Below are 27,061 nucleotides of genomic sequence, written 5' to 3' on the forward strand. Positions count from 1 at the left end.
ACTCTATACATATGGGTACCTACTGGCCCAGTTCAGCTCTCTGACTTCATAGGCTGGGACTTCAGCCGCCCTATTGAATTCTCCAGCGCAGGCCCAGAACTTCCGTGGCCGCGGGCGCTGAGCCGTGGCAGTCTGGTCTAGAAAGAGGAGGGGGAGATGGGGCGTTGGGGCTGATGGGGGTGGTGGGAGACGGTGCGGAAGGCTAAGGATGTAAGAGGCTAAAGTGCTTCCCCACTGACTCCGACAGGACAGGACACGGCCCAACGTTGATGTTTTGACTCCTCATCTCGATCCAAGGCGCGGACTGGTCCCGAGGGCTGCGATCACCCCAGAAGTGGCCTTCGATAGCCCCGCAACTGCGCGCGGGCCTGCCACCCACACCTGCGCAGCCAACTGAAGGCTTCCGGCAGCGGCTGTTACGAACTTGGCGGTTTTCCCAGGGGGCGGGGTTGGGGGTGGGGTGAAGGAGCCCGAAGAAGCGTCCTCAGTTGCCATGGAAACGGGAGCCCGCGAGGGTCGCAGCGGTCGAAAGGAGTCCCCGGAAATCTGCCCTCCGGGATTACTGGTGTTCGCCGGCTCTTCGGAACTGGATGCCAGCTTGGCTAAGCAGTTCTGGCTCCGGGCTTCCCTGTATCCCCCGAGTGAATCCCAGCTGGTGCTGCGCCAGGGTAGCAGTCAGCGTCTGCCGGTGGCGCGGGCCTCCCAGAGAGTCGCGCACGGTGAGTGAAGTAGCTGCCTCCCGTCCACCGTGAGCGTCCGAGAGGATACCAGATTCCCTTCGCGCAGAGCCTGCCCGAGGAACCGCGCAAATGAGAATCTCTCACTGCAAATGTCTGAAGGGTATATACAAATACGCAACAGCAGTCCTCTCCGGCCCCCACCATCAACACGATCCCTGATATCTTTGTTCCGGCTTAAAGTAGCGAGCATCTACTTGGAAATGGTATGAGTCTCAGCATAGAATATTCTCAGGAAATGCTATATGTTGGCTAAAAGGAGATTAGGGACAGTAGTGTTCATGAGTTCGAAGTGGAAAGCCTTAGAGAACTTTGAAGGCGAACTCCAGTTAGGAATCAAGCTCCTTGAATTGTAAGTGCTTGCTGAGGCCTGGGGTACGGAAACAGTTACTGTGCAACGTTTGCAGGTATAGAAAATTCAAATACCTGCAATGCTGTGGTCTGTTCTGATAATTTCTTCACTTCTCTTTTGTCTTGTTTAGAGAAAAGTCACTCCCAGCCTTCTCCCCTTGAGAGGAACAGTAAGTACCAAGTTTTGTGCCTGTTCCACATCCTGACTCTTGTATTCTTCAGAGAACAGGTAGTAAGTACATAGGTACAACTTTACCTTTGACATAACTTTCTGAATTGCACACCCAAGTTCCTGCCTCAGGGTCCCAAACCTCTGCACACACAGTATCTACATGCAGAGGACAAACGTCTACACTCCCGTAGCTGGTTAAAGAGGAATCTGGAAATTGGAGTCTCTGGTCCTACAGATAAGTCCTCCTTAGAGATCTTTTCTTATCGGGCTTACTCATCCTCTAAAGAGATTAGAAGTTTCCTGGAGCCACAGCTAATTAATTCAGTCTCTAATTATTTATGAATTTGGTTTATGTAAAGCCTCAACATGCAGTATGTATTTGTGTTTGCTTTTCTGTTCTATACATGATCTTTGAACCATTATCCATTTTTATGTCACTGATATTGTAAAATCTTTACAAAATTGCTGAAGATTGAGTTTGGCCTTATTGCCCTCTAGAGAATCCAGACATCATTGCTGAAGCCCTAAAGATGCAAGAATCTGAGGAGAAAATGAATTATCTCCAAAAGGTAGGTCGATATTTCAGTAAGTCATCTGATTTCCATTAAATGTCTGAATAATCCTGCTTATTCTTTTCTTTTTTTAAAAAAATTTATTTATTTGAAAGGCAGAGCAATGGTGGTGGGGGGGCAGAGAGAAAGAGAAAGGCAGAGAGATAAAGGCTTTCCATCTGCTGGTTCACTCCCTAAATGGCTGCAACAGCCAGGTCTGGGCCAGGCTGAAGCCAAGAGCCAGGAACTCCATCCAGGTCTCACATGTGGATGGCAAAGTCCCGGACGCTTGGGCCATCTTCCACTGCTTTCCTAAGCACGTTAGCAGGGAGCTGGATTATAAGCAGAGCAGCTGGGAATCGAACTGATGCTCTGATTTGGGATGCCGGCATTGCAGACAATAGCTTAACCCACTATGCCACAACACCAGCCTCCTCACTATTCTTTTATAACAACTTGTATATAAAAATGTGCTACTTCCGGTGTGTCAGCTTGGGTAAATGGAGATAACTTCATTAAATTTTTAGTTGAGGATTACAAAATTCCATTTACCTCTGACTGTTTTCAGTCTCTGTAGTCCCAAGATATACAAGAACAGCAGGATCAGGGAGGAATGGAGAAAGATTGATTCACACACTTTCCATCCAATAAGGCACCAACCATATACAATGTAAAAAAAAAAAAAAAAAGAAATATTGCCAGAACAGGGAAAATTAAATAGAATTAGTTGTCCTAATAGCTCGAAATTAAATGATCAAAGAGGAATGAGTGTCATCCAGACCTGTTTTGACCAACAGCTGGAATTAAACACACTGTAGTCAAAACAACAAAGCGCACATCTCTTTTCGGCAACCTCCTTACTTTACTTTTCATGATACCAGCGCAGCCTTTAACTCAGCAATTAAAACAGTGATTTATAGAAACATTTCATTTAGTTAATGGATAAATTCTATTCCTGTAACTGTTCCTGCAATATAAAAGCAAAGATAGAGAATTTGTTTTGGCCTAACATCTTTAATCATTGGACATATTGGCAAACTCTGAAGACTTATCGGGAATTCCACATAAATTACAGAATGATACTTTGGAGTTTGCTGATCACATTAATTTACCTTGTGGACTGCTGGTGATTCCTTCAAATTAAGTGATTAGAAATAATTAGCTAGCATTTTATTCTCTTTTTAGGGTATCAGGTACTGTATATTTCTATCAGGACTTTCTAAGAGAAAAAAGCCTAATTTCAGTGAATTAAAAGTCAATGTCTTTGGTACCTTTGTGATTTAATTTTCATCTTATTTCATTTTAGGGAAGGATTGTAAATAAAAAGTTAAAGATAAAAAAGATTATGTTTTTATCAGCTTTTTTCTTTTTTTATTTTTGACAGGCAGAGTGGACAGTGAGAGAGAGAGAGAGAAAGGTCTTCCTTTGCCATTGGTTCACCCTCCAATGGCCGCTGTGGCCGGCACATCGCGCTGATCCGAAGGCAGGAGCCAGGTGCTTATCCTGGTTTCCTATGGGGTGCAGGGCCCAAGCACTTGGGCCATCCTCCACTTCACTCCCGGGCCATAGCAGAGAGCAGGCCTGGAAGAGGGGCAACCGGACAGAATCCAGTGCCCCGACAGGGACTAGAACCCGGTGTGCCGGCGCCGCAAGGCAGAGGATTAGCCTGTTGAGCCACGGCGCTGCCCTTTATCAGCTTTTTTCAATAGGACAATCTGTTACAAGTTACAGGTGGATGTAATACAAATGGACTGTTAAATTAATAATCTCAGAACTAATTTCCTTGTCTGAGGTCCTTCTACTCAGTTATCAATTAAACTAAGGTATTTATTTAGAACCTGCTGTGTGCAAGTATAATCAGTTTTCTGTATCTCACAAACAAACCTATTGCAGAGCAAAAGTGTATTTTTAAAAATTTGTCTCTGTATTGAACATGCCATTCCCTAAAATATACAGTATAACAAGTATTTACATTATATTAGGCATTATAAAGAACCCAGGGTTACTTAAAGTGTGCAGGAGGATGTCTGTAGGTTATATGTAAATACATTTCATACAAGAGACTTGACCATCCATGGAGTTCAGTATCCACAGGGGTCCTGAACCAGTCCCCTACAGATTGGCTGCACTGTACTAGATGGTGGGAATGCAAAGATAAGCTGTGGTCCCTTATCTCAAAGACTTTACAATCTGGTGAGGGAGACAGACAACCAATTAAAGTCAATAATTATATTGCTATGATAGAAACATGAACACAATACTGTGAGGATGCATTGGAAGACATCAAAACCAAGCTTAGGGAATCAAGAAACCTCCCCAAAGGTGCTGAGCTTTTCAAGATGTAGAGTTTGTCAGACAATACGCAAAGCAAACCTCTAGGATGTAATAGTTATCCTCCTTAAATCCAACTATGATTATGCTGCTCTCCTACCTTGGTCTTTCCTCTCATGGCTCCCCATTTCCTACAGGATCAAGACTAAACTTGCCGCAGCATATTAAAGTTCCTTTCCAATCTGACCATAACCTGATTTCTTCTATTACTCCCCCTTCCCTTGCTTCCTGCCCCACCCCCACCACACACACTCCGTATATTTGATTCTTAACCACTTAGGTCAAGACACACAAGTGATGATAGGTAAAAAACATTTTTTCTCTACTGAAACATGCACACTATCTGCCACACTTGTACATTAAACCAAATGAGTCTTGCAGTGCAGTACAGAAGATGATTCTGTATTTCTTGAGAGTAGAAGATGAGGTCAGAACAATAAGCCAACAGGTGAAGCAAAGAATATTTCTAAAACTGTGCTATTTGAGCACATAGGACAATTCAATACTGTGTGGTATAGTTCTACTCAAACAGTGCCACAGTATGAAAGGACAACCAAGGAGCCAGGGCTGTGGCATAGCAGGTTAAGCTTCTGTCTACGACACTGGCATCCCATATTAGAGTGCAGGTTAGTCCTGACTGCTTTGCTTCTGATCTAGCACCCTGCTAATGTGCCTGGGAAAGCAGTGGAAGCTGGTCCAAGTACTTGGGCCCCTGCTACCCACATTAAAGACCCAAATGGAGTTCTCAGCTCCTGGCTTCAGGCTGGCCCTGCCCTAGCCACTGCGGCTTTCTGGGGAGTGAACCAGCAGATGTAAGATCACTTTCTCTCTCTCTCTCTCTCTCTGCCTTTCAAATAAATAAAATACATCTCTTTAAAAAAAAAAAGACAGCCAAGAGATTCTTGCAATAATTGAATACGCATAGATTTCCTGAGATGCTGTGATATAACAACCAATATATTGAGTGCACATTATGTGCTTTACACTAAGCTAAGCAGTTTACAAGCACTTCCTAAAATAGACCCTGATATTATCACAGTCTGACCAAAGCTTAAATACTTTTCCAAAGGTCCCACTACCAGTCAGTGACAGAGTGTAGATACAAGGGCCAGCATCCCAACTCCACAGCCCATGAAATTGACTCCATAGTAGGCGCATTGTATTGCAATGATTTCTGACCATGGCATTGTTCAGGTGTGCTGACAAACAGGAATATTCTAAAATTCAGAACTGCTGTTGTATGAACACAGCAGGAGTAAGGAGAGACTGTTTCCATCTGTGGGACTAAGCGGTTTCTCTAACATAACATGCAATTTCATGTCTCTACCCAAAATGCATTAACCCAGCTACCTTCAAGGACCAACTTAAATTTCAGCTGATGTGAAGCCTTCCAAGAGGTTATCTAGAGACCAACAGAATGAACAGCTCCCTTCTGTGTGCATGGCCAATGACGTATCTTCTCTCTGTATTTCTTGCTGTCTCTGGTCTTTAGTGTCAGTAACTGTATGTCTCTCTGCTTCATGCTATATTGTGGGCACTATAATGTTGTGGACTTCGGAGACAACATGGTGGATTTGGAAGCCTAACTCTTCCATTTACCATTTGTGTGACTTTGAGTCAGCAATTTGAATCCAATAGGAGAAGTGATAAGACAAAAATCATCTCATAGAGTTGATGTAAGATATGTAAAACACGTCAGCCCTTAAGGCACTTGGATCAGGCTAAAAAGCCCATGAGAACATTTCAGGCATGGAAAGCCAAGACATTGTGACAAAAAATGAGCTAAATGAAAGATCTCTGTGAGTGAGATCCCGGTGGAAAGAAGGGGCCATCAAAGAAGGAGGTACCTTTCTCTGAAGGGAGGAGAGAACTTCCACTTTGATTATGGCCTGGTCTAAATAATGGCAGAGTTGGTGGATTCAAGAGGCTTCCGTAGCCTTGGCAGCTCATGACACAGATCAGTGACGTCATAAATAAGAGTGTCAATTGTTAAATCAATAGAAGTCACTGTGCATTTGCTCCCCATGTAGGACCTCTGTCCTTAATGTGTTGTACTATGAGAATTAACTGTAAAAATAGTCTTCAAACAGTACCTTATACTTTGTGTGTCTATGTGGGTGCAAACTGTTGAAATCTTTACTATAGAGTTGATCTTCTGTATATAAAGATAATTAAAAATGAATCTTAATGAAGAATGAGATGGGAGAGGGAGTAAGAGGTAGGATGGTTTGGGGGTAGGAGAACAAGTATGGGGGGAAGAACCACTATAATCCAAAAGTTGTACTTTTGAAAGTTATATTTACTAAATAAAAGCTTTCTATTAAAAAATATGTAAAACACCTAGCCATAGTTTGCACTCAACAAATGTCCACTCTAAAGGCAGAGGTCATGTCTCATTTGCTTAACCTAATGCCTTTCTGGTTATCAAAAATCAATGAATATTTATTGGTTGAATAAATGAATGCATAATTGAACTAATTAATGAGTGAATGAATGGTGTGAAATTTAGATTTTGTTTAGTCTTATTCACATCTATCTTTCTGGCAGATTTTTTAGGCTGATTGTTTTTGCAAGAATATCACCAAAATTTAGTTTCTTAGCACATCACTTCTCTTCTCAGTTTTGCTTTATCTCATGGATCTGGATGTGATGGGAGGAAATGTGACTCACTCTAATTATTGAAATAGAATTAGTTTTTGAATACCATTGTTTTCCTAAGTCTGTAGTACTGTACATTTCTGCCACCACTATTCTAGAATTTTTAGCCTGATGGTGGAAAGTAAGTTGAGGGGAGGATATCTTTTTAACTAGTAAGATATTTATAATTATCTACTTAAGATAACCTTTCACATTTTAAACATATACATTGATAAGTAAATTTCAAGTATAATTTTTCATCTTAAAATGGGAAAACTTTTCCCCATAAATTCTGTTGAAGTTTTATTTCTTCACTTTCTTCTTAAAATTATTGAGAATCTAAAAATTTATTTTCCATTTTTTTTCTGAAAGTGTCTTTATAACCCCGTTCACCCAATGGATATTGATTTTTAAGTTGTTACAGTTTTTTTAAACTTTAATGTTATTCTCCATTTTGGAATGTTTTCCAGGTATACATTATAAATGCTTTGGGTTAGTGGACAAAATGCTATTAATCACAACCACTATTTCTGTGATGGATATCCATGGCAGGAAATCAAAAACAATTGAGTCTGTCAAGTTTAAATGGCTTACTATGTCCATAAAGGAAACCTTAAAGCACTATACTGGACCATTATTCTTCCTTTGAGAGTTCTAAAGTAATCTGAAAACATTATAATAAATGAATAGTCAGCTAATTCTTTGAAATCATAAAACTAATTTGCTTTCTAGTTTTGCCACCTTTGAGAAAGCTCTTTAGCTGATTATCTCATTATGAAAAGAATTATAAATAATTCATGGGAGAAGGAAGAAGAGATCAGAGAACTATTTTAAGGCATATATAGATGACATATTTGGAATCAAAGCTTTAATTTGAGTGAATGTGAAATAAAGGTTTTTTACAAGGAAAATATATACTCTTCAGAAAAATATCTCTGATCGGCTCTTTTTGGGGCATGAGGTTTTAATCTGTTCTGTTACACATCCCATACAACCAGTACTGCCCATAGAGTAAGTCTCCCTCCAAAGTCTGCTATGTAGAACTTCCTTGAACCAGAAAACAACTCATGCAGTGATGACATTATCCTTAGAAGAGGACTCTCAGAAGCTTCACAAAAGTGTATTTTTAGACACTGACTCATGAAAGTAGGAAGCCTTTAGCGTGATCGTCCATTGCCCATACACTTCCAAGTTGTGAAAGGGGTCCTCCTCAGAGCCTTCAGTCAGCCACACAGAGCCAAAGTGAAGCTGTAGGGAGTTGGCGAGAGAAAAGAAAACCCTCTTTCGTGTCTAAATGATGGAAATCGACCTAGACAATTTTTCCCAGTAACAGTATTAACCCAGCTTTTAGTTGCTACCTGACCCTAATGTAATATTTACAAAATTCCTTTACTCCCATAAACAAAATACCACCAGGAAGAGGTGAGTTTCTCTTCACCAACAACAGATACTTAGTCATTTAAATTCTTGTTGCTCCTAATTCATCAAAAATTCACGTGGAAGAGTCATAAAACCAGATTGTGCATTTATAGTAACAAGCAAATATTTTAGTCGCAAATGATAATTTAAGGACCATGTAAGTGTGTTTTACTCTTCTACATTACCTGTTGTGCCAGTTTGTTTTTAAAAACTATTTAATCTTGGAAAACATTTTCCCTTGACAGACAACATTCCCCTCTAAATCTTCTTTAGTGGGGCCCATGTTGTTGTGGTGCTGGCATCCCATATGGGCGCCAGTTCAGGTCCCAGCTGCTCCACTTCCAATCCAGCTCCCTGCTAATGCACTTGGGAAAGCAGTGGAAGATGGCCCAAGTGCTTGGGCCCCTGTACCCAGATACAGATACAGAAGCAGCTAGCTCCTGGCTCTCAGCTCCTGGCTCTGGCCTGGCCTGGCTCCAGCCATTGTGGCCATTTGGGGAGTGAACCAGCAGATGGAAGACCTCTCTCTCTGTAACTCTGCCTATTGAAGTAAATAAATCTTTAATAAATAAATAAATTTTCTTTAGTGATATCTACAGTTCCTGGAAACCTAAGTGGGAAAAGAATGAGATTTTAGATTAAAAAGCTGAATTCATTTGCCCCATATAGACCCAGCCCCAGGGTTAGATAGTCATACCATAAATGTATCTCTTCTTCTTTCCAAAGATCTGTATACTATGTCTTCTATTCATTGCACCTCAAGAACAAAACATTTGATAAGTACTAAATAAACTATTGGAAATGTACCCACATTAATTATTTGCTCATAAAACATAATTAAATGAAACTTTTTATAAAAAATGTTTATTTTATTTGAAAGGCAGAGTTACAGAGAGAGAGAGCGCATGCTTCTAGCTGCTGAGTAACGCAATGGCCACAGCATCTAGTGCTGGGCCAGATTGAAGCCAGGAGCCAGGAGCTTCATCCAGGTTTCCCATGTGGGTTCAGAGGCCCAAGCACTTGGGCCTTCCTCTGCTGCTCTCCCAGGCACATTAGCAGGGAGCTGGATTGGAAGTGGAGCAACCAAGAATCAAACTGACACCTATTTGGGATGCCAGAGTTACAGGCAGAGACTTAATATGCTATGTCATAGCCCTGGCCCCTAAATGAAACTATTGAGTGCAAAATGAAGTAACTAAAACATTCTGTGAATCAAGTAACTCAAAGAATAATCATGACACATTGTAATCTGCCTTTGTCCTTTGCTTCTGTCAAAGGCAAATGAAAAAATCCTTATGCAAATTATATTGTCTATACAGTGCTGAGGGAGCACTGGAAGGGCATTCCAGGTCACAGAAACAGCATGTACAAAGACCCTCCTGAAGGCATAGTGCACTTAAGAAATTGAATGGCCAATGCAGTAATGTGAGAGGAAGATTAAGCCACACCAGGAACAGTAAGCACTAAAGGGTTTTTCTGTTGTGGATTATAATATCAAATTTTCTTGGAAAAAAATCAGAAGACTATCATATGGAGAATGGATTGAAAGTGGCCAGAGCAGAAATGGGGAAACCAGACTGGAAGCCCTTGCATCACTGGAGATGACAGTAGCTTGGATTAAGATGATGTGGGTAGGGTAGGAAAAAGGAGATTTCAGAGATATTTAAGAAGTAAAATAACTAGTACTTGGGTTATAAAATTGGATATGGAAGGTAAGGCATAGCAAAGCATTAAAGATAACTGAATTTTCTGGCTTGCATAACAGAATGGATGGAGCCATTCTCCGAAACAAAGAACATTAGAGGAAGGTCAGATGTTGAATTTTCTTGCAGGAAAGGGTTATAAGTTTAGTTTAGTCTTACTGAGTTTGAGATAAGCAGATAGAGCTGTCAAGCTGTGAATATATAGGTTAGAAGCTAGGAGAAGTATGGGCCAGAGATAATGTTTGAGAGTCCTCTGTGTGGAGAATCCCCTACCCCTCCTTCTTAAGTCCTTATGGGCTGGACAGGAAAGACATATCTGAAAGATGAGGTCAGTCCCATTCACCCATTCATCACATCTCTATAACTGTCAACATGATGAAACTCCTAAAAACTCAATAGACTTTTGTCTTCTAAACGACAAGTTTTGATAATTACCGCAGACTGAATTGTCAAGATACAATTCAGTAATAGAGAGGTATCCCTACTATACATATACGTCAGTGACTTTTAAAATGTAATGTTCATTTTATGACCATATTTCTCAACATTAAAATTCAAACCTCGTTTACTGCTTTTTAAGAAAACAGTGCCCTTTAAAATAATGTCAAGACAGTTTTTTTAAAAAATACATTTTGCCTCTTACAGAATGAATGCTATGTTTTTCTCATTTAAGTAAGCTGTTATTTTTAAATGAAAATTACATATATATATAAAACAGAACTGGGAAGTGAGCCAGGGCCAAGCATTTTTCAGGAGGTATGGAAAGGAAGGTGCTTAGAACTGCATATTTTTCTTAAAAGTCAGCACTCTTCCTGTTTCCAATTAATAATCCTATAACATCTTCCATTCACTCTCATAGATTAGTATAGTGGAGTCTACTTTCTAACTGCGTATGAGTAATGGAGAAAGCCTTTTCACTGATTATTCAGCCTATCTTTTAAAGTGCATAGTAGATTATTTGAAGTCCAACAGTTCTGTATCTTATTATAGTAGATATAAATTTACTATGTGGCAGTTATAGACTCTACATAGCAATTTCAGTTAATTTCAGAATCTACATAGCAGATTTCAGATTTCACAGGGAATAGCAGTAAATTCATAGTTATCAAACTCGACAAGGCAAGAGGTGCACACAGGTCTTTGAAATCAAGCCCAAGTGTAAGATTTCATATGATGGATTTATTTTAAGTCAATCATAATTCCCACCTTCCTCATGATTGCATTTGTAACACAGATGTAAAATGGAACCTATTGAAGATTAAGATTCTCTGTAGAATAAGAAATGAAATTCTCTAGTGTCCCTATAGGATATTTAACTGCCAATCATTGGAATAAAATTAAAAATTATATTCTGGGGCAGGCATTTGGCTTAATGTTTAATACACTGCTTGGGATGCCCACATGCCATATTAGAATGCTTACTTCAAGTCCCCACTCCTCCACTTCCAATCCCAGCTTCCTGCTAAGGCACACCCTGTGAGACAGCAGGTCATAGCTCAAAGACTTGGGTCCCTAACACTCACATGGGAGACCTGCATTGAGTTTTGGATCCTGGCTTCAGTCTGGTCCAGCCCTTGTTGTTGTGGGCATTTGGGGAGTGAACCACCAAATGGAAGATCTCTCTCTGCCTGTGTCTTTCTCCGCCTTTCAAATAAAATGAAAATAAATAGAAGTTTTTAAAATGTTTAAATTCTGGAGCCTCAAGAAGATAAAAGTCTGATGTTTTTAATCTACTGGTTCTACTTAATTTCTAAATTTGGAATGTTATTCCCATTTTATAAGAACTTAAAATCAAAAATCCTATCATAAATATTTAGCTTACACTGAAGAAGAGCATAGAAAACTCATCAGTTGATGAGTATCACTGTAATTCAACTATTCTTTACTCTATACCCACTTTTTACAAAGTGCCCATGATACAGCTGAACACCTGAATTAACTTTGATCAAGGCTGACCCCAGGCTGGATTAGCTCCCCCTGCTGTATACTTATTTCCACAGCACACATTTTCTACTCGAATATAATTTTTTTTCTATGACATCAGAGACTGTATTTGTCTTCTTCACCATAGTTAATCTTAGTTAATTCTTTATATTTGAAATGAAAATTAAGTGAAGAAACCATTCTGTTGTTATCATTGTGGTTTGTGTGTAGTGGGAGGGGAGATGAACTCCAAAATCTCCATATGTGTTTGAAGAAGTATAGCAAAAGTAGGCTACGAAATCAAACAGAACTGGAAATATGTTTGAATTCTTGGACCTTCTAGTTAACAGTTAATTAGAAAACCCTAAGAAAAAGTGTTCGTTTTTGTGTGTAAAGAGGTAGTAACAATGCCGACCTCATTGTACAATAAAGATTAAATGAGATAACCTGTAAGAAACTCAGACAAGGCCTGATACCAGTGAGCATCTGTTCTTCTTTGCTATCCCTCATTTTCTTCAACTCATGACTGAAAAATAGAATTTTATCAGGTACAAAATAAGCTTTAGTATTAAATGGAAATGCTTTGACTAAAGTGGTAAATCTCAAAGGATGATGAAGAGATTACCAATGGCATTGTCATCCAAGTATACTATCCTAATTAAAAGACATAACTGGGGCCTGTGCTGTGGCATAGCACGTGGGCAAAGACGCAGCCTGCAGTGTTGGCATCCCATATGGGCACTGGTTAAAGTCCCGGCTGCTCCACTTCGGATCCAGCTCTCTGCTATGGTCTGGGAAAGCAATGGAAGGTGGCCCAAGTCTTTGGGCCCCTACGTGCACATGGGAAACCCGGAAGAAGCTCCTGGCTCTTGGCTTCAGATCAGCTTAGTTCTGACTATTGTGGCCAATAAGGGAAGTGAACCAGCAGATAGAAGACTCTCTCTCTCTCTCTCTCTCTCTCTCTCTCTCTGCCTCATCTTGTTCCATTCAAGTGCAATTTACTGCCATTTAAGCATCTTTAAGCTCATTCTTACTTCCAGTTTTTAACTGAACTGCTTTTTTTAATCACTTTTTTAAAAATTTATTTATTTAATGAATATAAATTTCCAAAGTACAGCTTATGAATTACAAAGGCTTCCCCCCCCCACAACTTCCCCCCACCCGCCACCCTCCCCTTTCCCACTCGCTCTCCCCTTCCATTCCCATCAAGATTCATTTTCAAGTCTCTTTATATACAGAAAATCAGTTTAGTATATATAAAGATTTCAACAGTTTGCCTTCACATAGCAACACAAAGTGAAAAAATACTGTTGGATTACTAGTTATAGCATTATATAACAGCGTACATCACATTAATGACAGAGATCCTGCATGATATTTTTTTTAAAAGATTGATTACTTTTCTATGTAATTTCCAATTTAACACCAAGGGTTTTTTTTTTTTTTTTCATTAAAAAATTTATTTTGAAAGGCAGAGTTACATCTGGGGAGTGAACCAGTGGATGGAAGACCTCTCTCTCTCTCTCTCTCAGCCTCTCCTTTTCTCTGTGTAACTCTGACTTTCAAATAAATTTAATAAATCTTAAAAAAAGAAAGAATACTTCTTTTAACTTTTAATTGAATTAATATATTTCCTCCAGTACTTCTTAACTAAAATAGCTAAAATTTCAGCTAAAATAGAGTAACTAGGGTTTAAATTTGGGTCCATCTGAAAATGAAGCCATGGTGGTTCACTTCTATCCCCTACTGATTTCAAGAGTTTCTTGATTCTCTGTTGAATGATTGCCAGGTAACTGAGCAAAGAGCTGACTTTGGAATCATTTCAATACTCTTCTAAGACATTCTTAAATTAAATTCAGCAAGCCAGCTTTCATACTATGATAGTCAAGAGAAAATTTCTTTGGCTATTGTAATATTAATCAAGAAATAAGTGCTACCTCATGTTATTTCTGGTGAACCTTTAACTCAAAAAATTTCCATCTTAATCCAAGGAAGAAATGCAAGTTTCACATGAGAGCCAGGTCTTGAGAAGAAAAGGCCTTTCTTGTAAAGTCTAATGTTTATTAAGAATTTGTATAGACTGAAGATTACCTGAAGAAAGTTTACAACACACAAGAGAACTTGTGGACAGAGAAATTTGCCGTACGTATTTAATAGCAAATAGTGTCTCAGACACCCGTCCTGTTTCTCCTTTCCAATCCAGTGATCAGAAGTCGAACCAGCAGAATTCTTCCATGCCTGTGCACAGAAGACAAACTATCCATCCTTCCTCTTTTCCACCACTCTTTTCAACATTTTGAAAGCATTAAAATAAAAATCTTCTCTCATAATAATAAATAAATAATGTTATAACAGCTACCATTTATTACATGACCACCATATGTCATACATTACATTAAGCAGTTTTTATATTATCTCCAATTTTTACAACAATCCTTAGAGATGAACAATCCAAGGCTCAGAGGTGTGGTCCTTTGATTTACCCAAGATCACAAACCTCCAACCTTCGGATTACTGATTACAGTTGGAGAAGAGAAAGTAGGTATAGTTAAAACAGTACTTACCATTTTATTTTTTATTTTTTATTTCATAAATGTGAATTTACAAAGTGCAACTTTTGTATTGTTGTGGCTTCCCCCCCAACCTCCCTCCCTCCCGTGGCCCTCCCCTCTCCCTCTCCCTCTCCCATCCCGCCCTTTATCGAGTTTCATTTTCAATTACCTTCATATACTGAAGATCAACTTAGTATATACTAAGCAAGGATTTCAACAGGCTGCACTCACACAACCGCACAAGGTATAGGGTATTGTTCCACTAGTAATGTTTCTAAGTTTCATAGTAAAACACATTAAGGACAGAGATCCTACATGGGGAGCATGTACCCAGTGACTCCCATTGTTGATTTAACAATTGGCACTCTTATTTATGACGTCAGCAATCACCCGAGACTCTTGCTATGAGCTGTCTAGGCTATGGAAGCCCCTTGAGTTCACCGACTCTGAACTTGTTTAGTCAAGGCCATATCACAGTGGAGGTTCCTTCCTCCCTTCAGAGAAAGGCGCCTCTCTCCTTGATGGCCTGTTCCTTCTGCTGGGGTCTTGTTCACCAGGATCTTTCATTTAGATTGTTTTTTGCCACCGTGTCATGGCTTTCCATGCCTGTGAGACTCTCATGGACCTTTTAGCCAGATCCGAATGTCCCAAGGGTTGATTCTGAGGCAGAAGTGCTGTTTTGGGCATTTGCCATTCTATGAGTCTGCTGTGTGTCCTGCTTCCCCCGCAGGATCATACTCTCCCTTTTAATTATATCCTTCATTATTTGCTTACACTGGTCTTATTTGTGAAATCTCTTCGATACTTATCACTTTACCAAGTGTGCTGGCATTGGTACCTGCCTCCTTGGTAAGATTGAGTTGAAATTCCCTGGCACATTTCTAGTTCCACCATTGGAGGTAAGTCCGAGTGAGCATGTGCCAACCTATATATCTCCTCCCTCTCTTATTCCCACTCCTATGTTTAACAGAGATCACTTTTCTGTTAATTTTAAATGCCTAAGAATGATTGTGCATTGATTACAGAGTTCAACCAGTGGTCTTATAGTACTTACCATTTTATAAAAAGGATCTTATTTATTTATTTGAGAGAGCCACAGACATGAGAGGGGGAAACAGAGAAAAAGGTCTTCCATTGGCAGGTCCACTCCCCAAATGGCCACAAAGGCCAGGAGCCACGAGTTTCTTTCAAGTCTTCCACTTGGGTGCAGGGGCCCAAGTGTCTGCACCATCTTCTACTGCTTTCCCAGGCCATAGCAGAGAGCTGGATCAGAAGAGGAGCAGGGGCCAGCGCTGTGGCATAGCGGGTAAAGCTGCCGCCTGCAGTGCCAGCATCCCATATGGGGTCCAGTTCAAGTCCCGGATGCTCCACTTCTGATCCAGTTCTCTGCTATGGCTTGGGAAAGCAGTAGAAGATGGTCTGGGTCCTTGGGCCCCTGCACCCATGTGGGAGACTCAGAAAAAGCTCTGGCTCCTGGCTTCGGATCGGCGGAGCTCTGGCCGTACGGCCTATTGGGGAGTGTACCAGCAGATGGAAGACCCCTCTCTCTCTCTCTCTCTCTCTCTCTCTCTCTGCCTTTCCTTCTCTATATATATAACTCTGACTTTCAAATAAATAAATCTTGAAGAGGAGGAAGAAGAAGGAAGAGGAGGCAGGGTGGGGGGGGGGGGTGGAGAAGGAGGAGGAGGAACCAGCACCCATTTGGGATGCTGGCACAGCAGGTGGAGGATCAACCTACTGAGCCACAGCACCGGGCTCGGTACTTACCATTAATCACTGGCTCTCAAGCCCACATGTGGTTGACTTTGTTAATCTGTGTAACCACCAAAGTTGTTTGCTTCTCAAAGGTTCAAAAGAGAAAATTAAGCAATTTAATTCTCAAAGTGACACCAAAATTCACTAGCCACCTATGAGGCAATACATTTGTGTATTATTGTGGCCTAATTTTCTGGAGCAAATTTTTATTACATAATTAATTTTTTACAAGTACAGTGAATACAAGAGGGCCTCAAAAAGTTCACAAAAATAAATGACAATGTGAATTTTCCATTAGTTTTTAAGCTCCCTCTTATGAATAGTATAAATAAAATGTATAGATACAAGTAAATATCCAGTATTAAGGAATTATAAATAATCCTGATCCTGTTTTAATGTTATTTTAGGAATTAAATGATAAAAAGTTCTTGCAAACATAAAATTCCATTAATGAATCTCACCAAAACACTATGATTAAAAACAAGGATTCTTTTGTTGTTATGAGACAAACACGTAAATTACTCTTCTCCACTAATAGCGTGAGTTGTGAGGATTTTGTCTACCCAGGGAACTGTGTTTAGCTTTCCTGGCAGAGATTTCTTAGAATAGTCCACAACGTTTTTGTTCAGATGACTCAGATGTTTACAATAGTTTTGTTATTCATTCTCAGGAAGCATGTCCAGGAAGCAGAAATCAAATCACATTTGAAATCTTTGTTTCTAGTATATCATATTATAATATAAAATGAATTATGTACTAAAGTCCATTGCAATTTTTAAAGAGGACCTGAAGTTAAAGGGAAAAATGAATATATTTTTACTCTGTTTTTTGAATCTTGTAGCTAACTATTTAAAGTTTATATTAGAAGCGTTTACCTATGGCTTGTCAGTAGTTACACAGAAAATTATATAGCTTTATTCACTGGGGATTTTAAGAACTAAACTTATTCATTGTTGAATTTCCCTTTCTAGAAGTTTTTGTTGTTGCTTAGGCTAATAATTGTGCATTAGAGAGTACAAAGATTCCTTTCATAACATCATGATTCAATCAATTCAATCCAGCAGAAACTCATTGAGTTTCATATGGAAGTCACCAACAAGCTCTAAGGAAAGATAAAAAGATGAGTAAGATTCTGAAAGAGACCTGGTGGCAACTAAGAAACAAAGCAGGGAGAATGAGATCAGTATCAAAATAAAGGTATAAAGGCTATGTAATCACAGTAAAGGAGGAATGTATCCCAATTGAGTACATATGTAATGGAAAAAAAGACTAACATTGAAAACCTACAATGAAGATAGCCCACGTCTTTATCAACAGATATTATTTTATACCCTCTATAATAAATTGACAGATACTGTAAAATTTAGCTTGAGTTTCCCAAGTACCCAGAATTTTTTTTTCTTTTAAGAACTGTGACATATGATGGCTAAAATTCAAGTAAAAGGCCGACATCCTGTCAATAAATAAATAAAAACTGTAGGCTGAGAAAAAGCAAGATCCCTAGGACTTGAAGAGAATGATGCATAACCAAGCATGCAGTGTGCCCCACCCCGGCTGCTGACCACAGTTGCCCACCATGAGTGTCCTCCCGTGTGTCTTGGTGGATCACGCCTGAAATTTTCAGCTTCTTTTGCAGCTGAGGTATCAGGACTGGAGAATCACCCTGAGGAACTACTTAACAGTACAGCAGCCCTGCACACCTGATTTCCTCGGCTTCAGAAGCTTTCTCCCCTATCCTGTCTCCATCATGATCTGGTGACTACCACTTTCAGGTCCACGCAGGACATCACCTCCTCTGGAACATCTTCTCTGACTCCCCCAGCCCCTAGAATGAATTAAGAGTCCCTGACCTTCTGTTCTTCCATTGCATCCTATTCTAACCCCACCAGAAAGCATTTGAAATAATTTACTTGGCTTTTTTCCCATAAAATCCATGGACAACTTACATGCAGGAATTGTGTTTTTTTCGGCCACTTGCACAGCAACATTATAGCACAGATGCTTATTATGGGTTAAAATAAATCCCCCAAAAAGATATATTGAAGTCCTAACCCTCAGTACCTTAGAATCAGACCTTTATTTGGGAATAGGGTCTTTGCTGATGCAATTAGTTAGGATGCGGTCATGAAGTAGGGAGGGCCCCTAATCCCAATGTCTGGAGCCTCATAAGGAGATGGCCAAGTGAAGACAGAGACAGCCAGGAAGCGTGCCATGTGACAAGGGCAGAACTGGAGTTCTGCTAGTGAAGGAATGTCACAGGTTCCCAGCAAACCACCAGAAACTACACGGAGGCAAAGACACCCTATCAACTTCAGACAGAACATGGCCCTACCAACACCTGCATTTCAGACTTCTGACTTCCAGTACTGTGGGATAATACATATCATGGTCTTTAAACATTTTTTTTTATTTACTTGAAAGGCAGAATTACAGAGACAGGGACAGAGAAAGAGAGAGAGAGATCTTCCATCCGTTGAGTCACTCCCCAAATGGCCATGGTTGGGCCAGAATGCAGCCAGGAGGCTGGAACTCCATATGGGTGTCCAGCGTGCATGCAGGGTTCCAAGTACTTAAGCCATCCACTGCTTTCCCAAGCACATCAGCAAGGAACTGGATCAAAAGTGGAGCAGCTGGGACTTGAACTGGTGTCCATATGGGATGCCAGCACTGCAAGCAGCAGCTTAACCCACTGTGCTACAGTGCTGTCTCCCAAGAGGGTTGTCTTAAGCCACCCAGTTTGTGGTACTGTGTTAGAGAAGCTCTAAGAAAATGGGGTAGTACTCAGTAAATTTAGATTACCTGGCTATGGAAAATCTCTTATTTTCACTTCTTTCTTTTTTAAAGTTTATTTATTTATTATTTGAAAGGCTGTGTGAAGGGAGAGGCAAAGAGGGAGAGGGAGAGGGAGAGGGAGAGGGAGAGGGAGAGGGAGAGGGAGAGAGAGAGAGAGAGAGAGGGAGAGAGAGAGAGAGAGGAGAGAGAAAGAGAGATCTTCTATCCACTGGTTCACTCCTCAAATGGCCACAACAGCCCTGTATGGATCAGGCCAAAGCCAGGAGCCTGGAACTCCATCCAGGTCTCCTGTGTGGGTGGCAGGAACCCAAGTACTTGGGCCATCCATCATCTACCACTTTCCTAGGCACATGACTGGGGAGCTGGATCAGAATCAGAGCAGCTAGGATTCTCATTAACACTCTGATATGGGATACCACCATCACAAGCAGCAGCTTACCCTGATGCACCACAACACCAGCCCCTTATTCTCAATTCTTAATTCTTCTGGCCTTGATCTAAACCAAATTTCTTTCATTAGACTTGGTCATTTGAAGCTACAAGTTTTGTTAGATTCTTGAGTTTTTCATTTTTTCCTACTTTAAATATGATATTTTCTGTGTGGCTATCTCCTGAACTGAAATTAGTGGGATTCTATGGAAAAACAGAATTATATCTATATTTACCTATTTTATGGTCTATATTTTAATAAATCTTTATGTCTGCACTAACTCACATTTTAATGTAAGATGACATTTTTGCATTTAAGAATAATTAGCTGAGAATGACACATCTCAATATCTAAAACAGGGAAAGAAGAGATAACCGAATAAGGGTTTGCTCCCATAGGCAAGAAACTAAGGAAAGCCCTCTTCAACTTGGACGTAGGCAGTGGCATGCTGTGAGCTTACTGTTCCTGTATCTTGCCATAGTTTAGTGGCAATTTAGTGCTGGTCAGTAGTTTGACTGTATTGTCAAATGCAGCTGGAATCAAATTTAGTTCTGCTTTTGTTAAGTATTTAAGCTTCAGTTTCCTCATTTGTGAAATGGAGTAATAGTAATATCAAACTCATGACACAATGTCTATAAAGTGCTAAGTGCAGTTTGTGTGATAAGGTCTTAATAAAAGGTAAGGGGCCAGTGCTGTGGTGTGGTAGGCTAGGCCTCGGCCTGTGGCGCCAGCATCCCATGTGTGTGCCAGTTCATGTCCCAGCTGCTCCAATTCCAATCCAGCTCACTACTAATGGCCTGGGAAAGCAATGGAAGATGGCCCAAATGCTTGGGCCCCTGCACCCACATGGGAGACCCGGAAGCAGCTCCTAGCTCCTGGCTTCAGATTGGCTCAGTTCTGACTGTTGCAGCCATTTGGGGAATGAACTAACAGATAGAAGACCTTTCTGTCTCTCCCTTTCTCTGTCTGTAACTCTACCTTTCAAATAAGTAAATAAAATCTTTAAAAAAAAGTTATTATCAGATGAGAACAAATCACATTTAGGCCCAAAACCAAATGCATCTTCTGAGTCGTGTTATAAATGAAAAAAGTATAAATCATGAAAAAATATTTAGTCCTGTAAATACAAGAAAATATGAAGAATTCCATCTTCCGATAGACACAAACCTTTTTTATTGAGTCAAAAAATCACCCACAATTTTTTTCCCTTCACACAGGCTAAGAAGAGAGATGAGATTCTCCAACTCTTACGAAAACAAAGAGAAGAAAGGATCACGGTGAGACGGATATAGTGGTTTTCAAATAAGTATCTGGAGAGATGAACTGTGGCAAATTCTCAGAAGTTTTAAAGATGGATCCCTTAAATCTAGAGCCTTCTACATACTGGAAGGGAGTAGAGTACAGATAACAGATAGTTCAGCAGTTTTGCTAACCTGAATATACATCTAGAATTTGCAGCTCTTCTGACATAAGAAATGAGGTTTTATTGTCAGTAGGCTTTATTGTTTACATACTATAAAGCCATAGGTTATTAATGTAGGCTACTGCTGTGCTAATATTTGCTTTATAATTATCTTGCCTAGATCACATAAAAATAAATGCTAAATGAAGAGAAACAAACCTTACAAATATAATACTAGCTCCCTGTACACTTATGGCTACATAAACACATTTCTAAATGAAACCCAAGTTTTCTAATCTGAAAAATTCTGATCCCCTAGTTGCCAGATTTAAGAAGCTAGTTTTTATAAACTCTAATGTCTTTATCTCAGTTTTTTTTTTTATCTCAGTAAATGTCAGTGCAGAAGTAAAATTTTTCCATTTTGATTTTGGTTTGGTTTTGTTTTTTAGAAAGAACTGATTTCCCTGCCTTATAAACCGAAGGTCAAGGTACAAAAACCAAAGTAAGTTTAATTCTAGCAAAAATAGTCTCATCTCAGGGCTGACATTGTGGCATAATGGGTTGAGCTGCTGCTTGCAACACTGGCATCCCATATGGGCACTGGTTCAAGTCCCAGCTGCTCCACTTGTAATCCAGCTCCCTGCTAATGTACCTGGGAAGACAGCAAAACAGCAAAAGATAGTCCAATTGCTTGGGCTCCTGCCACAGAGGTGGCAGACCTGGATGGAGTTCCTGGCTCCAGGCTTCAGCCTGGCTCAGCTTTGACTGTTGTGGACATTTGGGAGTGAACCAGAGGATGGAAGACCTCTCCATCTCTCTCTCTGTAACTCTGTCTTCCAAATAAATAAAATAAATCTTTAAAACAACATAGTCTCATCTCTTCTAGATGCCATGTAGAGAAGTACTTCTTTGTTCTTACTCATTTTGCCTCTTACCTTTTAACCTTCTAAAGACCCACTTCACTCTATTGGGGATTTCTTTTAAAAATCATGTACTTATTTATTATTTATCTTCCATTTGCTGGTTTATTTCCCAAATGTCCACAACAGTCAAGGCTGAGCCAGGCTGAAGCCAGGAGCCAGGAACTCCATGCAGGTCTCCCATGTGGGTGGCAGGAGCCCAAGCACTTGGACCATCTTTTGCTGTCTTGCTGTCTTCCTAGGTGCATTAGCAGGAAGCTGGATTGGAAGTGGAACAGCCAGAATGTTGGTGTTGCAGGAGGTGGCTTAACAGGATATACCACAACACCAGCCCCTATTAGGATTTCTTAAGTCAAATAAACCTCCTCATATATATTAAAGCCTGTGTACCCACTTGTATATCAGTAGAACTTGCAAGCATAAATTGGCATAACCTGGAGAGCAAATCAGCCTTGAATCTCTGTACACATTCTCTTCCCTCCCTTCTCATCCTGAGGTACTAGAATCAGGGACCACCATGCCTTCCTGGCTATGCCTTCGCCTACCCACACTTAGTTTTAGGTCTAAGAGATCCCCAGCTCTGATTACACTAGTGGCATGCTCAGGGTTATTAAAACAGTCCATGCTGGCAATGGTTTTAGATTCTCAGTGATGAATTAATACCTTTCTTAATTTCCTGCTTTTTTTAGCCAGACTTAGCATGCAAGGGTGGAGCAAAACTAACCCAATCAAGAGATAATGATTTATCTAAGAGTAAAATAGGATTTCACAGCTTAATGGGTAATTCTCATAATAACTTAAATGCTTCATTGCTTAATTCCTTTTTTACATAAACTCTCTCCTCCATCCTGAAGCCCTGAATTTTATTCCATCTCACTGTGACATCATCCTCCTCTGAACTTCTGATAATTATTTTCTGTACAAGTTTTTTGGCAATGATCATGCATTGCTCTGCCCATATTTTCTAATTATTTAATTCTTACTATCTCTTAAGTTATATAATTTTTCACATATGTTTGTCTTGTCTGTAGGTATAGTATAAGCTCCATGAGGAATTGGGTCACCCAAATTGCCTGACACACTGCCAACATGTTAAAATTCCAAAAATATTTGTAACGAACACTTTAGTTCAAAACTATCATATAACTCACTATTAGCTAATTTAGAAAGTGATGTGCTTATACTATATATTAATTTATAAACATTTTTAAATTTTGTAAACATTTTAGATGCAATTGTGTAAAACACTTAGCTTTTGGCCTCTTCTTCTCCCTCCATCCTGTCCTCTCTGCCCAAACCTCCCCTACAAAAAGATGCAACCTTACTATCCCTCCATCACAAGATCTTCCTAAGAACTGGAAAATGGGTTCACAGAAAGGCTTTAGTGGCAATTTATTTATGATCTACCTGAGGACAATTTGCCTTTTAAAAGAAATCCAAAGAGAATCCACAATGGGTAATCCTGGGGAATCAATTACCAATGATGAAATCTCATGGATTTGATGCTTGGGTTAGCAAAATATCTTTAAGGTAGGAGGTCTTCTCCCCTGCCCTTCAGATCAAACTTTACAGTTTAGCAACCATTTCTACAGATAAGCATATAGTTGGTTGTAAAACCTAATGCATATTCATAATCCACAATAGTAAATTTTTGTTGAGGAAATTTTCAAAAGTTATTTTCATGCTGTGTTGTGTTCATAACTGAATTCTGTATATTGGAACTGATTCATGTTACTACCAACAGGACAGTGATTTCAGAGTCAGACAAGGAGGACCAAGAAGCAGTCAAATCCTTGGACTAATTTGACACATAGTAACGGCTGACTTGCCTATATCTTCATCTTGGAAACAACCTACTCCTGCATCAGAATCACTGAGATCACTGCCAAGTTAAAATAGACAAAAAATAAAAATTAGATATGCAAACATCTATGAATGTTACCAATTATTGACTACTTGTCTCTGTTTTACTTGTTAGATGCCACACCCCAGTCATCTCTCATTTTGTACATCTTCAAACTCCTGTGTATCTTGTTTTTATTTGAAGGGCAATTATGAAATTTCTATACTTGGTCTATATTATAAATATCAGATAAACAAGAAAGAGAGGCTTTGCATGCCTCACTTTTTTTTTTTTTTTTTTGACAGGCAGAGTGGACTGTGAGAGAGACAGAGAGAAAGGTCTTCCTTTGCCGTTGGTTCACCCCTCAATGGCCACCACAGCTGATGCACCGCGGCCAGCCAGCGCACCACGCTGATCCGAAGCCAGGAGCCAGGTGCTTCTCCTGGTCTCCCATGCGGGTGCAGGGCCCAAGCACCTGGGACATCCTCCACTGCACTCCCGGGCCATAGCAGAGAGCAGGCCTGGAAGAGGAGCAACCGGGACAGAATCTGGCGCCCTGACTGGGACTAGAACCCAGGGTGCCAGCGCCGCAGGCGGAGGATTAGCCTATTGAGCCGCGGTGCCGGCCAACCTTGTAGGGCATTGTTAAAGATGGTAAGAAAATAGAGATGAAAGAGCAATTCTGAAAAAGTAAATTGCTCTTGCTTTAAAAAAAAAAAAAAAAGCATTTTTCAAAATTTGGTTTATTCTGTGTCTGGAACATGTCTAAAGTCAGAAATTAATTTATTCTAATTCTGTGAATAACTAGCTAAGCATGTCTGAGTTTTACACCAACAAAATCCCAACCAACCTACTTCACTTTCAAGGATCATTCCCTTTGGTATTTGTAGGAAAACAGAAGGGTAAGGATTTTTCCCTTCTGCATTATCCAAATGGCAATCCTCTTAGGGTTATATACTCTTCTCCAGTGTTTGCAGTGCTACTTTGGACTACCGTTCACTCCAATATGGGCCTCCACCAAGGACTCCTGGACACGACCTCCCCCAGATGCTGCTCTCGTCTACAGAGCTAGCAGAGGAGTGGGTGACCTGTTGGCCAGCACTTAATCACAGGGACATACAAAGCTGCAAAGGAGGCTGGAAATAGTTTCTAGATGGGGGAATTTGAGGAGATATCTGCCTAGTTAAAAATTCAAAAATCTATCACTAAAAATATAGAATGTATGTTATGTGACAACTACAAGTTTCTACCACAAAGAAAAATGTTTGGAACCAAAGGAAAGTAATCAAGCCTAGAAAAGGGAAATTTTGAAATATAAATTCAGAATCTCATCCCAGCACCATCAAGAATAAAAGGTACCCTGCCAGGTTGATGTATCTGTGAGACAGATAGATCTCTCTATTGTGAATACCAACACAGTAGCTAGTCTAAACTTCTAGGTCGTATAACTACTTCCCTTTGTTCTGTTCCATGCTCACAGAGAAATCTTTTCTTGCCCTTGGGAGGGAAGGGCTCTACAGGCTGATGCAAATACTGCATTACCAAGGGCTCTAAAATAATTTTTCATTTTGCCCAGACATCTGACGGTCAGCTGAGGGTCTGGCTGATCTAGGCTTGGCTAGCCGCTCTACTTCAGGCTACAGCAGCTAGGGCAGCTGTGTTCTTGCTGCTAGCCTGTCCACTGACTAAGGCACCTTTGCTCTGTATTGTCCTCTTGGGGAGATGCGTGTGCCAGTGGGATGTCTGAGGTATGTTCCACTCAGAGAATGGCAGAGAAGCAAAAGAACAAAGAAAATAGGTGAGGTCTTTTCTGGTCTAGGCTCAGAAACTTGTGGTTCATTCTGTTGGTCAGCCCGTCACATGGTCAAACAGAAAGACAAAGGATGGGACATATGGTCTGTCTCTTCAGTACGGAGAAGTACAAAGTCACTCGCAAAGGGTGTGAAGGGAGCTATGAAGAACTGGGGTCAGTATCCCAAGACACCACACTTGGTTGACTGAATACCCTAAGTTGATCCGGATCCAGGATATTAAAAGAACTTGGGATAAAATTTAATTATTTGGACCAAAACAACAGCTTCTTTAAACTGCAATATTAGAAATAAATCCTTTTTACAGAACAGTAAGTGTCCATCTGTGTACTTACATGTATATTTGCTTTATCAAACCCTCATGAAAACGCTTAAGCAACTACTGTTAAACAAGAGTTACACTAACCATAGAGATGCAAAAGGACTTGCTAAAGGCCATACAGACACTAAATGAAGAAAAGCAGGATTTGAAGGAAAATATCAAATGCTCCCTTAAGCCATACCAGTTCCCGCCTGGTGCCCTGGGTTTTTTAAGTATTTATTTATTTATTAAAGATTTATTTTATTTATTTGAAAGTCAGAGTTACACAGAGGGAGGAGAGGCAGAGAGAGGCAGAGAGAGGGGTCTTCCATTTGTTGGTTCACTCCCCAGATGGCCACAATGGCTGGAGCTGCGCAGATCCGAAGCCAGGAGCCAGAAGCTTCTTCCAGGTCTCCCACGAGGGTGCAGGGACCCAAGGACTTGGGCCATCTTCTACTGCTATCCTAGGCCATAGCAGAGAGCTGGATCAGAAGAGGAGCAACCAGCACTAGAACCGACGCCCATTTGGGATGCCAGCACTTCAGGCCAGGGCTTTAACCCACTGCGCCACAGCGCTAGCCCCAGTATTTATTTATTTGAAAGTCAGAGTTACACAGAAAGAGAGGGAGAGGCAGAGAGAGAGAGAGAGAGAGAGAGAGAGAGAGAGAGAGTTCTTCCATCCACTGGTTCACTCCCCAATTGGCCGCAATGACCGGAGCTGTGCCGATCAGAAGCCAAGAACCAGGGGTGTCTTCCAGGTCTCCCACTCGGTGCAGGGGCCCAAGGACTTGGGCCACCTTCTACTGCTTTCTCAGGCCATAGCAGAGAGCTGGATCGGAAGTAAAGCAGCTGGGACTCCAACCGGTACTGCAGGCGGAGGATTAACCTACTGTGCCACGGCGCCAGCCCCCGCCTTGGTTTTCAGGAGACTCACTTCATTATTTGAATACATCAAGTGTACCATAAGAAACCCACACAATGGCTGTGGGAGTTTGGAAGAGTGAGCACACACACCGAAGGCTGGATTGGTTTAGGAAAGCAGGGTCATTCTTTCCCGGTGATGGGGAGGAGGTCGCCTCCCTTCTACCACAAGTCCAAAGCTGAACTTCCTGATCTTCAATCCCAGCCCCAACACATGCCCTGCAAAACTAATCATTTCCCTGCTGACATTCTGCACATGTTTAGCTTCTGGAAAGCCAGTGTTAGCTGCTCTCCTGGCAGCCAGGGGAACGCGTACTCAGCCACTTTCTCTTGACGCTATCCACGCTGTGCCCCATAGTCTTCCTGGCCGGTGGGCACCCGCCTGAGCATCTGTTCTTTGAGCCCACCGTTGCTTCCCAGGGGTAGCCCTGAGCACTGGAAGCGTAGGTAGGTCCGCACGCCCAGCCTCTCTCTTTAGCCCACACCCGCAAAGCTGGGTGAACCTGGCT

The 27,061-nt window shown here is 40.8% G+C and overlaps 1 protein-coding gene across 1 annotated transcript; it reads left to right on the top strand.

Annotated features, from left to right (window-relative positions):
- The first annotated feature begins 493 nt into the window (after nucleotides 1-493).
- On the top strand, nucleotides 494-26,978 carry HOATZ (HOATZ cilia and flagella associated protein). Its single transcript, XM_062197604.1, has 6 exons — nucleotides 494-719; nucleotides 1,220-1,258; nucleotides 1,759-1,829; nucleotides 20,572-20,631; nucleotides 22,366-22,456; nucleotides 26,911-26,978. Exons 1-6 carry the CDS (start codon nucleotides 494-496, stop codon nucleotides 26,976-26,978), a joined length of 555 nt encoding a protein of 184 aa, XP_062053588.1.
- The last annotated feature ends 83 nt before the right edge of the window (nucleotides 26,979-27,061 follow it).

The sequence above is a fragment of the Lepus europaeus genome, chromosome 7, assembly GCF_033115175.1.
Source record: "Lepus europaeus isolate LE1 chromosome 7, mLepTim1.pri, whole genome shotgun sequence".
Taxonomy (NCBI): Eukaryota; Metazoa; Chordata; class Mammalia; order Lagomorpha; family Leporidae; genus Lepus; species Lepus europaeus.